The 14,591-nt window shown below is 49.2% G+C and overlaps 1 protein-coding gene across 1 annotated transcript in view; it reads left to right on the plus strand.

Moving 5' to 3' along the window:
• Positions 1-814: 814 nt before the first annotated feature.
• The window catches only part of LOC149338181 (uncharacterized), a gene marked incomplete at its 3' end in the record, with an annotated part of 168,999 nt that continues 155,222 nt past the window's right edge, over positions 815-14,591 (plus strand). Inside the window, exon 1 of the mRNA XM_089550117.1 lies at positions 815-871. Coding sequence (XP_089406243.1) covers positions 815-871 — 57 coding nt within the window. The remainder of the gene's footprint in view (positions 872-14,591) is intronic.

A 14,591-nucleotide genomic window follows, 5' to 3' on the forward strand; every position in this document is an offset into this window, starting at 1 on the left:
AGCGTTCACTTCGACAATGACCTAGTTAGTCATTTCGGCATGTTGATGGCCGGCCGGAGGGTGGCTCGCTCTCCGCCGATGTGCGGCCATTTTTAAACCAATTGTACCACTGTTTAATTTTTGTGCTGCTCATAGCATCTTCACCAAAAGCCGCACTGAATATTCCGAACAGTTTCCACTTGGTTGTCATCCCGTTTCTGGCAAAATTTGATGCAGTAGCGCTGCTCCTATCGGTCCGCTATTTTCCTTGTAACAAAAAACCGACGAGAGCACTGCGCACTGCCTCACTCAAACGCTGCGTCCCAGCGACTGACGCTATCGGCAGGCGGGAAAATATTCGTACATGTGCACGAAGGTTCAAGGTCGGCTGGTACAAGCGCGCTTGTTACATATCCATCAGGTGCTCGCAAAAAAAAAAGTAGGATACTTTTCTAACAGACCTCGTCTAAGCAAATATTCCGCTCATAAACAGCCTCCCGTTGAAAAATGCACTTTTCCAGATTTTTGTGCTTGTGTTTCCCGATGGCTTTTAGTAGTGTGGCCAAATTAATAAAAATATCCATGATTTCTTTTTCTTCTGAGGCACGGCGGTTATTTTGAGGAGAAAGAAGAACGAGCGGCTAGTCACCGTACCTAAAGAGGTGAAGAAGAAGAAGTAGTCACCGTACCTTGGCCAATCCCCCCGCGTGGGTACGTGCCATTTTCATATGGTGAAGAAGAAGAAGTAGTCACCAGACCTGCTCTCTCTCGCGCCCTCGTGCAGAGCTAGACCGCAATCAGCTTTCTCCTGAATACCGCGATTTTGTCTTAAGTCATGTACGCCCAACGCAACCCATCCAACTCGGCGATTCCTCTCAAGCCGACGAAACCGGTGAGTTCCGCACGACACCACTGGCAGAGCCGTCTGCCGTGCTTTCCTCGGGACCAAGCTCAGCTAAGCTCAAACTGGGTGCGACTTAACGCTCGGGGTAGCGTCTTCTGCAACCGACATGGCGCTACCCTGGGTTCCTTGGCGTTAAACCAAGACAGAATTCCTCGTTTTCAGGGTGTGGAGAGGTAGCTAGTGGTTGGCATTACCTGACAGTAGCCGGGGAGCAGCCACCGACGTGTACCTCGATCTTCGGCAGACAAAATTTGGTATTCATGCCGCCCCAAAATGCTGCGTCCGTGCCCGGCACGGAATTGGCGCATTAGTGGCACACTGCCGCCAGCCTGTCCACCGCAGAGAGATAAAACTGCGTCAGGACGCTCCCCACATTTACGCGGCCGCCAGGTATTGCACTCGGCTACATAGCGTTCTTTGCATAATAATACGAGCTCTTCCGTGCAGTGTAGACGCGTTCAGGGCTTGGAATAGGGAGACTACTGCGCCGGCAGCCGGCAAAACAGTCCGCACCAATCCATGCCGGCAGTTTGATCCTCCTGGCTGAGTCCGGTCACATCACGGCACACAGCCAGTGAAACGATTTTGCCCGAATGCTCTTTTAACGCGAAAGCGTTGAAGGCCTCGGTGCCCAGCAATATCGGAGTCGCCGTTTTCAGCGTTGTCAGCGTCGGTGCTGCCAGCAAAAATAGGGCAGCGTCGGGTTGCGGAGGCGGGCCACCCAGCGGTGAAGCAGCCTAGGAGCGACACTTGGGTCACGTGACCTTGTGGCGTAATCACAGCGCACCTGCGCACTGGAATGTGAGCACGCTCAGCACCGTTGCAGGTGGCTGTTGTATTAGTGATTTATCGCCAGAGGTTTCTCGGAAAAAGCAACGTGAGTCGAGGAAGCCCCGTCGGCGCCTGCCTTCGCCGGGCAGAAGAGGTGCGCGGACTCCTGGGACCTCCTGTGAGGAGGAAGTTGGGAATGAGCAGTTCTGTATGCATGGGCATAAAATCATGAACGCTATCGCGTCATATCTATAAAGTGGAGCTTATACGTGTCTTCCGATTGTTTCCAGCAGTTTTTATGGCGGAACACCTGTACAAAAAGCAGCTGGCAGTCAATCCTAACCCAATGAATTTCACAATGATACCTAATGGCGACACACTCCAAACGGAAACAAATATTGATTGGTACTGCTTGCTTTTCGCATTTATAGAAACAAAAACAAAAAATCTTTCTCGACAGGCTCTGTGCCCGTCATCTGAACTGCTGACTGCAGAAGCAGCGCATTCCTTTTACGGATGTCTTGGTAGCGCAAAGTTGATTGTTGTGTAGTTGTTTGACATGTTCTTTGCCCGCACTTTCCTTCGATGATCTGGGTACTCACATATAATAAATCTCATTCGAGGCGGCACAAACAGCTGGCCGAATATTTGGAGAGAGGTGGCTATGTCTGGCGCTATATAGGACCAGTGCTGACTTCATTGTCCCCATATGGGCAGTGTCATTCAGTGTCATATCATACAATGGCCCTACTTATCTGCTGTTCTCCCCATACTAAGGCGGAAGCCTTTAATGCCTCATAGTTGTAAGCATGAGCTGTCGACAAAAATGTCACACTTTTCCATTGGTCCAAACGTTCACGACGTCACAGTGCGCGAATTTCAAACAGGGCCAATTGTACTTTGGCTAGTAACCATGCAACCAATTAAAGGGATCGTATAGTGATGCTCCAAGTAAGTAGGGCTGAGCTTAGTTAATTGCTTAATTACCCAATTAGCCTAATTAATCCTTCTTGTCAGGCCAGATAAATAGAACCGAGTAGGAAATTGGTCGAGCTGGGGAATCGAACCAGGCTCTCCAGAGTGCGAGACAAGCACGCTAGCCACTCCGCTATGCCAGCTCGATGGTTCGGAATGAACAAAGGCGCGTCTAATGAATACGGTGTCTTAGTTCACTCCCATCTTCCTCCCTTCCCTTACGGCGAGGTTGAGGTGTCCACCGAGATATGCGAGACAGATACAAATCCTTTCCTCAAAAGCCAATGTAATGATGAGCTAGGCGTTGAGCCGAACTGGCGCCCGTCTCGGCTGCGGGAGGTGGGTGGTTCGAAACCAACCCGCCGCCGGGCACCCACCGGTCAAAAGGGTACAAGCGTCCCCCGGCCTGGCGCTCGGCTTCCTTTAGGGGTGTACGTTTGGGAGAAGTGAAAAAAAAGGGCCACAAATTGGGCTTATGCCGCACGAGGCGGACTTATGGTTGCTTGGCGGGGGAACTTATCACTCATCCGTCAAGGCAACTTTTTGGTCTAAGACCCTTTTCCCAAGCATTTCACCCTAGAAGAGCCGAGCACCAGGCCAGGGGAAATCTTGTACCCATTAAAGAAACCGGTGGGTACCCGGCGGCACTGGGGATCGAACCCAGCACCTCCCGAATGCGAGGCGGATGCTCTACCACAAGGCCACGCTTCGGTCAAGGCGAACGTACACCCAAACGTACACCCCAAAGGAAGCCGAGCGCCAGGCCGGGGGACGCTTGTACCCTTTTGACCTGTGGGTGCCCGGCGGTGGGTTGGTTTCGAACCACCCACCTCCCGCAGCCGAGACGGGCGCTCAAACTACTAGGCCACCGAAGCGTGGCCTACCGAAGCGTGGCCTTGTGGTAGAGCATCCGCCTCGCATTCGGGAGGTGCTGGGTTCGATCCCCAGTGCCGCCGGGTACCCACCGGTTTCTTTAATGGGTACAAGATTTCCCCTGGCCTGGTGCTCGGCTCTTCTAGGGTGAAATGCTTGGGAAAAGGGTCTTAGACCAAAGAGTTGCCTTGACGGATGAGTGATAAGTTCCCCCGACAAGCAACCATAAGTCCGCCTCGTGCGGCATAAGCCCAATTTGTGGCCCTTTTTTTCACTTCTCCCAAACGTACACCCCTAAAGGAAGCCGAGCGCCAGGCCGGGGGACGCTTGTACCCTTTTGACCGGTGGGTGCCTAGCGGCGGGTTGGTTTCGAACCACCCACCTCCCGCAGCCGAGACGGGCGCTCAAACCACTAGGCCACGACTGCGGTGTTCTGTGGACTCCCTGACAGCTTTGCAAGACGCTGTCGCGTTCCACTCTTAGAGGCGAAGCTTAACATCTTAACCAGACATCAGTGACCCAAGCAGCAACACCGCATTTAGGGCTTTCGTCTCACCGCACTTTAGGTGAACAAAGAGCCCCCCTCAATTTTTTTCTATGTCCCTTTATATCACCTCCAACAATGACCCTAAATGTCCACTGTTGTCACCGTATTGCCAATGCCTCTTCATTACACCTTTCTTTGGAGGAGAAATTCGAGGCCCGTGTACTGTGCGATGTCAGTGCACGTTAAAGAATCCCAGGTGGTCGAAATTTCCGGAGCCCTCCACTACGGCGTCTCTCATAGCCTCAGTCGCTTTGGGACGTTAAACCCCATAAACCAAACCAAACCATCATTACACCTCCAACGATGGCCCTACTTGTGGATTGTAGCCCCCTTATTGGCAATGCCGATCCATTACGCCTGCAATGATGGCCCTACTTGTCCATTTAGCCCTCATAATGCCAAAACCACTTCACTAGACCTCCAACGATGGCCCTACTTGTCTGCTCTTATCCCTATTTTGGGAGTGCCACCTCTTTACACCTCAATCATGGGCCTACTTGTGCTCTATTTTCTCTGCATTCGCAATGCCACTCCATGACACTTCCAATGAAATCGTGAAAGATTCTCTTTTTTGATATTCGCGCATGTTTGCTGATTTGCAATTAGTTGCCTTGTTTCGTAAACAACTGCGTCAAACCATGATGTGAACTCACTCAACGGTGCAAACAAGCCAAGTTATCAAAAAATGAGCTATGGTCAGATTTATTCCTCAAGGCAACAATTTTCAAAATCGGCGTCTTTTGTCTTTACGGTATGTGGTGTAGGGGGAAGAAATTTGTTGCTTTGAATCTTCCTCTGACAGGGTCAGGAAAAAGCACAGAAGCGATCTTTTGCGTGTGAATGGGCTGCGTTTCACAATGTATCATTTTCTGTTCTTTTTCATGCAAAGTCAGTGCTTTGCTATTACTATAAATGATACATTCTTATCGAAGCGGATATAGAGTTCTACGACAAACAAGTCGAGAGAGCCAAATTCATTACTTAATGGACATTTGATGAGTGCAAGGGCAAGTGACGCTGCCTACGGCACTGAGAGCTGTCTAGGAGCGGAGAAAAAATGTGTTACATAAACAAAAATTAAAACTTTTGGTCCCCGCTCCTTAGCTTCGAAACGAAGTTGCCAAGCTTTTCCTAAATAAAGAGATTAAGGGACATTAGCACTGCTGTAGATTTAAGAGATTTAGGTGGGCTACAACGAAGGCACGCTAACATGGGCTCCGCGTTTACATCAATACCACAGTTGCGCATCGCATTTCCTAGTGTATCACGCTGAGGGGGCACTCCATGCCTGCATGTACCACATGAAGTCAAGCGAGAACAGTGGGCTCTTGGCCAGGGCACGCGGCGGGGGAGGGTAGCCGCTCACATCTTATGCGCAGTCTGCATGCTTTGTTATGCGTCTTAGGGGGTACTATGTAGGCTCCCAGGTAGGAGGAGGGGGGGGGGGGCACAAATCTAGGCGCCGTACCGAAACCTGTTTCTACTCACCCCAGCAGGCGCCTGCTTTAGACTTGCACTTGTTGTTCCGGCCCCATCCTGAGCGATTGGTGCATTTTCAAGGCGCATTTCCCCTGTTTGCATGAGTGCGGTACACCAGAAAGTTGATATGATGCGCTGCTCTCGCATTCATGTAAACACGGCTTATCAGCCGCCCTAGTGCTATGCGCTTTTCTTTAAGTTCATTTAATGTACCTACCCATTAATTCTAAATATTTTACCATGTAAGTACTTTCGCGCAACTCAAACTGCAGTCAAATTCATACCGAGGATATTTTCCAACTTCACTGTCTGGGATAGCAAGGTACCTAAAAAAAAGGCTGTTAAAAAATTCGCGGGGCACTTTGTTGACCTAAAATGCGGTGAGGCGAAAGCCTTAAGCGCGGTGTTGCTGCTTGTGTCACTGATGCGTTGTTAAGATGTCAGGCTTCGCCTCTAAGAGTCAACCCGACAGCGTCTTGCAACGCTGCCAGGGAGTCCATAGAACTTGCGAGTATGTTTTTGCAGGCTAGTTGGTGCCTAAGCATTGTGGGTTTTTTGCGCAAAAGACACGACACAAAGAAACGAGGTAGACAGGACAAAAGCGCTTGTCCTGTCTACCTCGTTTCTTTGTGTCGTGTCTTTTGCGCAAAAAACCCACAAAGTCCATAGAACGCCATCGCCAGTTCGGTTATACACGGAAAAGAAATGTATCTGTCTCGCATATCTGGGTGGACACCTTAACGTCGCCGTAACGGGAAGAAGGAAGATGGGAGTGAACGAAGACATCGTATTCACTGGACGCGCCTTTGTTGATTCCAAACCGTCGAGCTGGAATGGCGGAAACGTATGTTGGTGGGATCCTATAGACCAATCAGCCTCACAAATTCGGATTACAAGGTGTTCATGAAGATTTTAGCCAGCAGATTGCAAAGTGTAATCGCCAAGTTAGTTGGGCCGCATCGAACCTGTGGCTTTCGACCGTGTTTCTCATGACATTCTTTTCTCCATTCTAGAGCATGCCAACCTGGGTAGCGTAATAGTAGAAGGGGTAAAAATGGCTTACGCAAATTGTACGACGCGAATTATAGTTAACGGCGAACTTACCAACAGCCTCACAGTACGCTCGTCGGTGAGACAAAGATGCCCGCTCTCTCCCCTGCTTTTTGCAGTATATCTCGAGCCGTTGTGCTTGGCCATTCTTAACAGTGACTGCAATTCTGGATTCAAGCTTCAGGCAGCCGAAGTGAAAATCCTTGCATACGCGGACGACATAGCGGTATTTTGCACAAACAGAGACAGCATTTGTGAAGCTACGAATGTGGTCGAAAAGTTCTGGGACCAAACTGGATGTCAGGTAATTTGGGGAAAAAGCTCCGGATATTGGCATGGGGAATGGGATGTTTCACCAGATTTTTTTTCTCGACTGCAATGGACTGACTTACCGACGCGGTACCTTCGGGTGCCCCTAAAAAGTTATCGCGATCCCAGCACACACTCGAATGAAGAGACGATAAAGGCAAGAGAGAAAGCGGACGCGTGGCAAGGAAGGCAGCTGTCAATGTTTTCACGTGCCTTTGTGTGCCTTAGTGTGCAATGTTTGCTTGATTTCTAAGATATGGTACGTCATGAATGTGCTCTGTGCGTCGCGCAGCAATATTAAAAAAATCCGTCGAATGTTAACAGTTTTTCTTTTGGCGTCGACCTGGGAGAAAACCAAGCGAATAAACTTGTTTATTTCAGTCAAAAGCGGTGGCGTTGGACTGGTTCATTTGTTTTTGCGTCAAGTGGTGTCGCGCTTTATTTTCCTTCGTGATCAAAATGACATATTCTTGAGAACTGTTATCCAAATGCGGTTGCAAAGGCTGCTCTCCGGAATTATAGTGTCATCGTGTGAAATGGTTTTTAATGGGTTTTTTTATCTGTTTCGTTTCATTGCTTCTTTTGTTTTTGTTTTTGTTGAGCTGGTACCATATGCTGTTACACACTGTTCTTGCCCCCGCCTTATGTAATGCCCACGGGCCCTTAAGGCTTCAATAAATGAAATGAAATGAAATGAAACATGTGTGGTGCTGTAAACGGATATTTTCGTGAGGTTGTCCTTTCCTTCAGGTTGTTGGAAGTGCGGTTTTCACTAGAATACCTGTATAACGTTCCGAAAAAGAAGCTGTATCTGGTTGATATTATGCTGCCGCCACCTTTGTATCTGTGAGGATCTGTGAGATTGCAGGTCTTATTTTACACAAACACAAAAGTACAAAGAATAAACGAGGCGGCTTTTATAGGAAAGGAAACCAATTTCAGTATGAGAGTGAAAAAAGGAAAGGAACAAGAGAGCAACGCAACAACACACGGGAAATACACACGGGGGAACAGAACAAAGTGCTTACGAAAAATACAGGAAAAAGAAAGTCAAAAAGGAGAGTCACACTACTTGTCTCTCATTCGAGCAACGACCGGGGAGGACTGGCTGGGTGTCGGGCAGTCAGGGAGTCTGTGGGCGTTCCAATGTCGATGCAACGCTACCGAAGCGTCAGCGTCTGTGGGCTTCGAGCACGGTTCCCAGGTCTGGTATCCCGGAAAGGTCACGTAGGCGTCAGAGGCGGCCTGTGTGGAGCAGCTGACGGATGGACGGAGAAGAGTGGCGCCTGGGCCTGGTGGTTGAGGCTCTCGACGATGGATGTCCAGGTCTGGTGGCCCGGACGTCTGCGGCTGAGGCCCAAGCCCGGAACTCGGGGAGCCAGCAGAACTCGTCCACGTCCGTCGCCCACCTCGCTCTTCTCTTCTCTGCCACGTAATCCTCTTCTACCTGTCCCGGCGTTCCCCTCCGCACGCGCTCCTCGTGCTTTTTCTTCTTCTCCTCACAAACGACGCTGGGTGGCGCTATCTCCTTACAGAAGGCCGCCTCTTCGGAAGTTTTTTCCAAGGGAAAGAACTCAACTTCAGGAGAGCGACCCCAGACGCGTTCGACGATCGCACCACAGAACACCGCACCACAGCGCGCACACTACACGCCACACATAATCCGATGGTCGTCAATGCTCGAAGCGTCCACAGACATTCGCACACACAACACAGAGAGTATATGAAATGTCAACGTAAAGCGTCCATAGAGGGCAAAGAAACACGGAAGGCATAAAAAGTAGATAGCCGACACTTAAAAACAAACATGAACAAACAAAAACAATTCCAACAAGGAACAGGTGTGGGCTCCATTCTTCCGTATTCCATTGTTCACATCAAACCACTTCACCGTCGCGAGAACTCTTTCAGCTAGTACTTCCGTTTTCTTTTGTGAAACCGTTTTCTCCAAACCGACCTCGGTCTCCACCATGATTTTACATGTTCCCGTCCTACGATGTTATTCATTCTGTTCTCCCTTGCCTTCGACACAGTCCGTTGACACGGATCACACGATCTGACATAACTCTTAATGTCAGCCTGTACACCGGGCCAATAAAACTCACTGAGCACTCTTGCTACTGTTTTCCGTATTCCTTGATGGCCGGATAATGCACTCTTATGCGCCAACTTAAGGACTTGCGTGCGTAAGCCCTTCGGTACCACCGCTGGCTCAACGACTCGGCCGGGACACACTTGGTATGTCCGGAAAAGAACACCGTCATCTGTATCAAAAGAGTGGGCGGTCTGTCCCTTGCCACGAAATATTTGCCCCAACTTCCTGCGACACACCACTAAGGTCGGGTCTTCTTCCTGTACGAGGCGAAACTCAGGCCGTGACAAGTGGAGTGTGTTCAGAGTGGGGCTTTTACTACTCTTTGAAACCTTTGCTGTCACCGTAAGGGAAGGAACTTTGACCGAACTCGTCATGGCAAGGGAAACTGCCTGATCAGTTAGAACTGGCGGGTCGACCGAGAATGGAAATTTAGCGCCAGGGACATTGCCTATTATGATATCGTACAGCGGTGTAGACAAGCACTGCGCGATGGCCCTACCCGAAAGGTATGGTGAGGAAATCACCACCTCCGCTTCCGGAACTTCTACACGGGTCCCGATGGCCAAGAATAATGTAGCCTGTTTCCCTGTAAGTGCCGCTGCCGGTACAAGGGACTCACGCACAACAATGCCGGTGCTGCCCGTATCCCGTAATACCGAACCAGGCTGGCCGAACACCTCACCGTGGCCCACTGGCATAGCAGCTTCCACAGGGTTGGAAGGACAGACCATGTCCCCTAACTGGCCCTCTACGCGCGTTACCACTGCAGGGTTATCGGGATGTGAATATCGAGGTGTCATGCAACAGGCGGACTCCTCACGGTCTCCTGGTCTCTTCACTCTGCATGACTGGGCATCATGTCCTACCTCGCGGCACCAGGTGCAATACAATTGCTTCGGCTTCGTCCGACGATCCGCCGCTTTGTGCCCAGTCTTCTCGCAAAGAAAACACCTAAGGCGGGATTGTGAACCTGAAACCTCGTCCTTGGCTTTATTCATCGTGTGCTCCCCCTGCTCTTTGAAGACTAACAAGTTATTTTGCCGCTGCGCTTCGAGAAAATGATCGGCAGCCTCCGCCAGCTTGGACACTGTCTTGCCCTCCCGCTCACGTAAGAAAAGGGCTAAACGAGAATGACAGTTGTTCAGAAATTGTTCGCTCACGACCATCTCGCGAACCACCTCAAAAGTGAGGCCTTCTCCCCGCATCTCGACCCAACGGTCAAAGAAGCTAAACAACCTGGCAGCATATTGCGAGGCCGTTTCGCCATCCTGGGGCTTGCTTTGGCGAAACTTTTCTCGGTACCCTTCCGCGGGGAACCTAAACCTCTGAAGCAAGGCAAGCTTCGCTTTGTCAGAGTCCACTGAATCCTCAGGCGAGAGCCGACCGAAGACCCTAAGTGCTTCGCCGCCAAGGCACAAGCTCAACGCCGTTGCCCACTTTTCTTTTGGCCAACCCTGCCCCGTGGCCACATGCTCAAACCTCTTTAAATAGGCATCGAGGTCATCCCGCGCTTCATTGAACTGTGCTATAAGGCTGTGCGGGTTAATGGAGCTGGCTGATGAGACACTACGCTCTCCACGGTCACTCGGAGGATTTGCGCCACCCTCCATGAGCCTTATTTGTAGCTGCAAGTTCCGCGCCTCTAACTCCAATTTCTGTTTCTCCGTCTCCAAATTCCGTGCCTCTAATTCCAATTTCTGCTTCGCAGCTTCACGCTCAGCGGCTCTCTCTTCCCGTGCCTTACGAAGCTCGGCCTCCACCCACGCTCGTAACTCCGCGCCGCACAAGCCCATGCGCTCGCCTAAAGCAACCAAATGTGACGCGCTCATAGTGTGCCTAAATTAACACACCAGGCAAAAAAATAAAAACCGACCTCGTCCTGTCGTAGTGGACGCCAAATTTGTGAGGATCTGTGAGATTGCAGGTCTTATTTTACACAAACACAAAAGTACAAACAATAAACGAGGCGGCTTTTATAGGAAAGGAAACCAATTTCAGTATGAGAGTGAAAAAAGGAAAGGAACAAGAGAGCAACGCAACAACACACGGGAAATACACACGGGGGAACAAAGTGCTTACGAAAAATACAGGAAAAAGAAAGTCAAAAAGGAGAGTCACACTACTTGTCTCTCATTCAAGCAACGAGCGGGGAGGACTGGCTGGGTGTCGGGCAGTCAGGGAGTCTGTGGGCGTTCCAATGTCGATGCAACGCTACCGAAGCGTCAGCGTCTGTGGGCTTCGAGCACGGTTCCCAGGTCTGGTATCGCGGAAAGGTCACGTAGGCGCCAGAGGCGGCCTGTGTGGAGCAGCTGACGTATGGACGGAGAAGAGTGGCGCCTGGGCGTGGTGGTTGAGGCTCTCGACGATGGATGTCCAGGTCTGGTGGCCCGGACGTCTGCGGCTGAGGCCCAAGCCCGGAACTCGGGAAGCCAGCAGAACTCGTCCACGTCCGTCGCCCACCTCGCTCTTCTCTTCTCTGCCACGTAATCCTCTTCTGCCTGTCCCGGCGTTCCCCTCCGCACGCGCTCCTCGTGCTTTTTCTTCTCCTCACAAACGACGCTGGGTGGCGCTATCTCCTTACAGTATTGTGCACCTTACCCTGGAGGCCCAGGGCAGGATATTTTAAAACGGGTGAAAAAGATGCCGGTCCGGCCGACAGTGAAAACATTCTTTTTCAAATTGCACTCTAATACACTACCCGTTAAAACCTGGCTCCATGGAAAAGGAATATTTGTCCCATGGACAACAAATTGCCTTTTATGTAAGCAGATGGAGACAAATGAACATGTTTTCCTAGACTGCTGGGACGCCATATTCTTTTGGGATGTCCTGCAGAGAACCATCAAGAAAGAACTACCACTGCACCCTTATGGTATCAGGTTTCTACCATTTGATCGCAAAGAGGTACCCTATGACTTATTAATGCTTCTTGGCCTCCATAGCTTGTGGAAAACGCGAATGCAAGTAAGGCATGCGGATATAAACACTCGTAGTACAGGTGAGAACTTTGTTGAAAGTGCTGTTTATATGCAGGAATGTTACCAGACGCAGCGTGACCCACCCCAGTGGGTAACACTACTAGAAGATCTAGTGAAACTTAAGAAATTTTAACTTCGCCCGTATCAGCTCAAGTGTAGCTGAAGTGTTCTTATTGTTTTCATGTCGATCTCGAAAATAAAGAAAAAAAAAGCTGGTATGGTGGCGTTGTTAGCATGCTCGTCTCGCACTCTGGAGACCGGGGTTCGATTCCCGAACTCGAGCAATTTTTACTCGCTTTTATTTATTCATCTGGCCTGACTAGAAGGGTTAATCAGGCTAATTTGTAAATAAAGCAATTAACTAAACTCAGTCCAACGTACTTGGAGCATCACTATACGATCCCTTTAATTGGTTGCATGGTTACTAGCCAAAGTACAATTGGCACCGTTTGAAATTCGCTCACTGTGACGTCACGACCGTTTCGACCAATTGAAAAGCGTGACATTTCTGTCGACGCCTCTTGCTTACAGCGATGAGGTATTAAAGGCTTCCGCCTTAAAATAGACAGCGGTCACCACACTGTCTCGTCCAGAGCTTAAACGCCATCGCCCGTTCGGTTGTACACCTTGCTCGTCGGTAAATTGGTTAAGCGTTCAAGCGTTGTTAGTCTTTTAAGAGATTGCTGCGTAGAGTGTTGAGAGCGCTTGCTTATTCACAGCCTGAGAAGATATGAAGTTTATTTATTTACAGAATACTGCAGGCCCTTCTCGGCCCTAGTACGCTTTTAGCTCCCGCTCTCGTCAAACACAGAGGTGAACATCATCGCGATAAAATGCCTCACCCACAGGATGCTCACTCTAGAAAAAAAAAACAAATAAATTGCGTTTTACGTTTCTACAATTTAACTAATTCACAAATATATAGCAAGACGCATTTGGGGAGAAGGAATGATCTGATTAAAGCGGGAGTTTGATTTTAATCGCAAATAAACGTTAGACGTGAACAACTTGCAGCACATTTCCAGCTTTAAGAAGCAGGAGACAGGAAAGAAAATGTAGATGTAGGGCAGTTTTGGAAAGTATAACAAAAATGCCGCGAAGCTAAGTTGGGTAGCTTTTTTGATGTCGTAAAGTGTTTTGTTATTCTGCTGTACTCTTGGCTATTCGGTATCGATGGCTCTTGCATACGTTTTTACTTATAAATATCACCTTCATCACATTAAAGATCGCAACTTTTTACCGATCGCAATTGTACTACTTTTTTTTTGCTTTTTCTTTGCGCAAATACTTCTTATCAATGAGCCGGAACTGGTGCTTGCTGAGTAGCGCGCCTACACTCATTTCGAGCTAAAGCAGACACGCGCGGGTGGGCCACATGACTATTGCTACGGCCGACCTTCCCACATTTGTGCGTATAAAATGTAGCGTATTTTTAACTCTACAGGCGAATCATCGGATTCAATTGATAGATGATGTCGCTTGAACGTGTGTTATCCTTTGTTCGCCACGCGTATCATATAGGAAACACTCAAAGAACACGTATTGTGCATGCTAATTTTAGTTGTTGTTTTATATTTTCTGTTTTCATATTAACATATTTTTCTCCGCTTGAACGAAAGCGGCAGACGACCGCAGACATTACTCTAATGTTTGATGCCGTTTTGAAGAAATCCATGCCCAGCTCCACGTTTGCACTTCCAACGTTTGAGGCGCCAAACATGGGGTTCGCTCTTCAGTCTTGTTTTTCCTCTTGCACGCAGACAATTCTTTTACATCTCTGCGTTGTCGTTTCCTTGCCGCTGTTCACGTTTTTAACTGCCTATGACGCATCCTCCAAACATTCGTGAATCCTCCCTATTGAAAAACCCGCTATCGCGGCAAACCAGATTTTAACGGAACATATCGGTTTCATACCGGTCCGGTCTCACTCTCATACCGGCGAGACCCGTCTGGTTTGATGGTTATACCGGTTCATACCGGTCCGGTATCGATCCCAAACTGGACAGACCGCTCCGGTACGGAGCTCATACCGGACAGACCATTCCCGGTTCGAAGCTGAAACCGGACAGACCATTCCGGTACGGAGCTCAAACCGGGCAAACCAGCCTGTATTCACAGCTATATGTACTGCGTGGTTTTGGTGCTTGGTCTCCTGACTGACTGTTGTACGCCAGCAGATATTTTTTAAGGGGAGAGGGGGGGGGGTGTGCAGCGAGCGCATAACTGTGGCAATAAAACGTTCAGTTGGGCGAGTTGGTAGATATTCATGATGTAAACAGCGCGAACTACAAGGGACAAGAAAAGAAGGGACACAGGACGAGCGCAGACTCGCAACTAAAAGGTTTATTCACTGAAACCTTCTTATATGAAGAAACAATCAAAGGGAAGAAGCAACACAAAAAAAATTAAAAAAACATGAAACGCAACATTCGTCAGGTGCTCCCGAGAAAATTCATCTCCCTATCGCAAAGGAAAACGGATGGTTTGCTCACGCAATTCAGTTGATCCCCTGCGATGTGAAAAGCCTCGACAACTTCTCGTGTCGTCTGATCACTGTGGGTGTATAGTACACGTGTTTGATTGAATAATGCAGTGCATTTTTTATTTTTCTTTTTCATGACTTTACATTCT

The sequence above is a fragment of the Amblyomma mixtum genome, chromosome 6 (genome assembly GCF_055824585.1).
Source record: "Amblyomma mixtum isolate Tamu chromosome 6, ASM5582458v1, whole genome shotgun sequence".
In the NCBI taxonomy this organism is placed as follows: Eukaryota; Metazoa; Arthropoda; class Arachnida; order Ixodida; family Ixodidae; genus Amblyomma; species Amblyomma mixtum.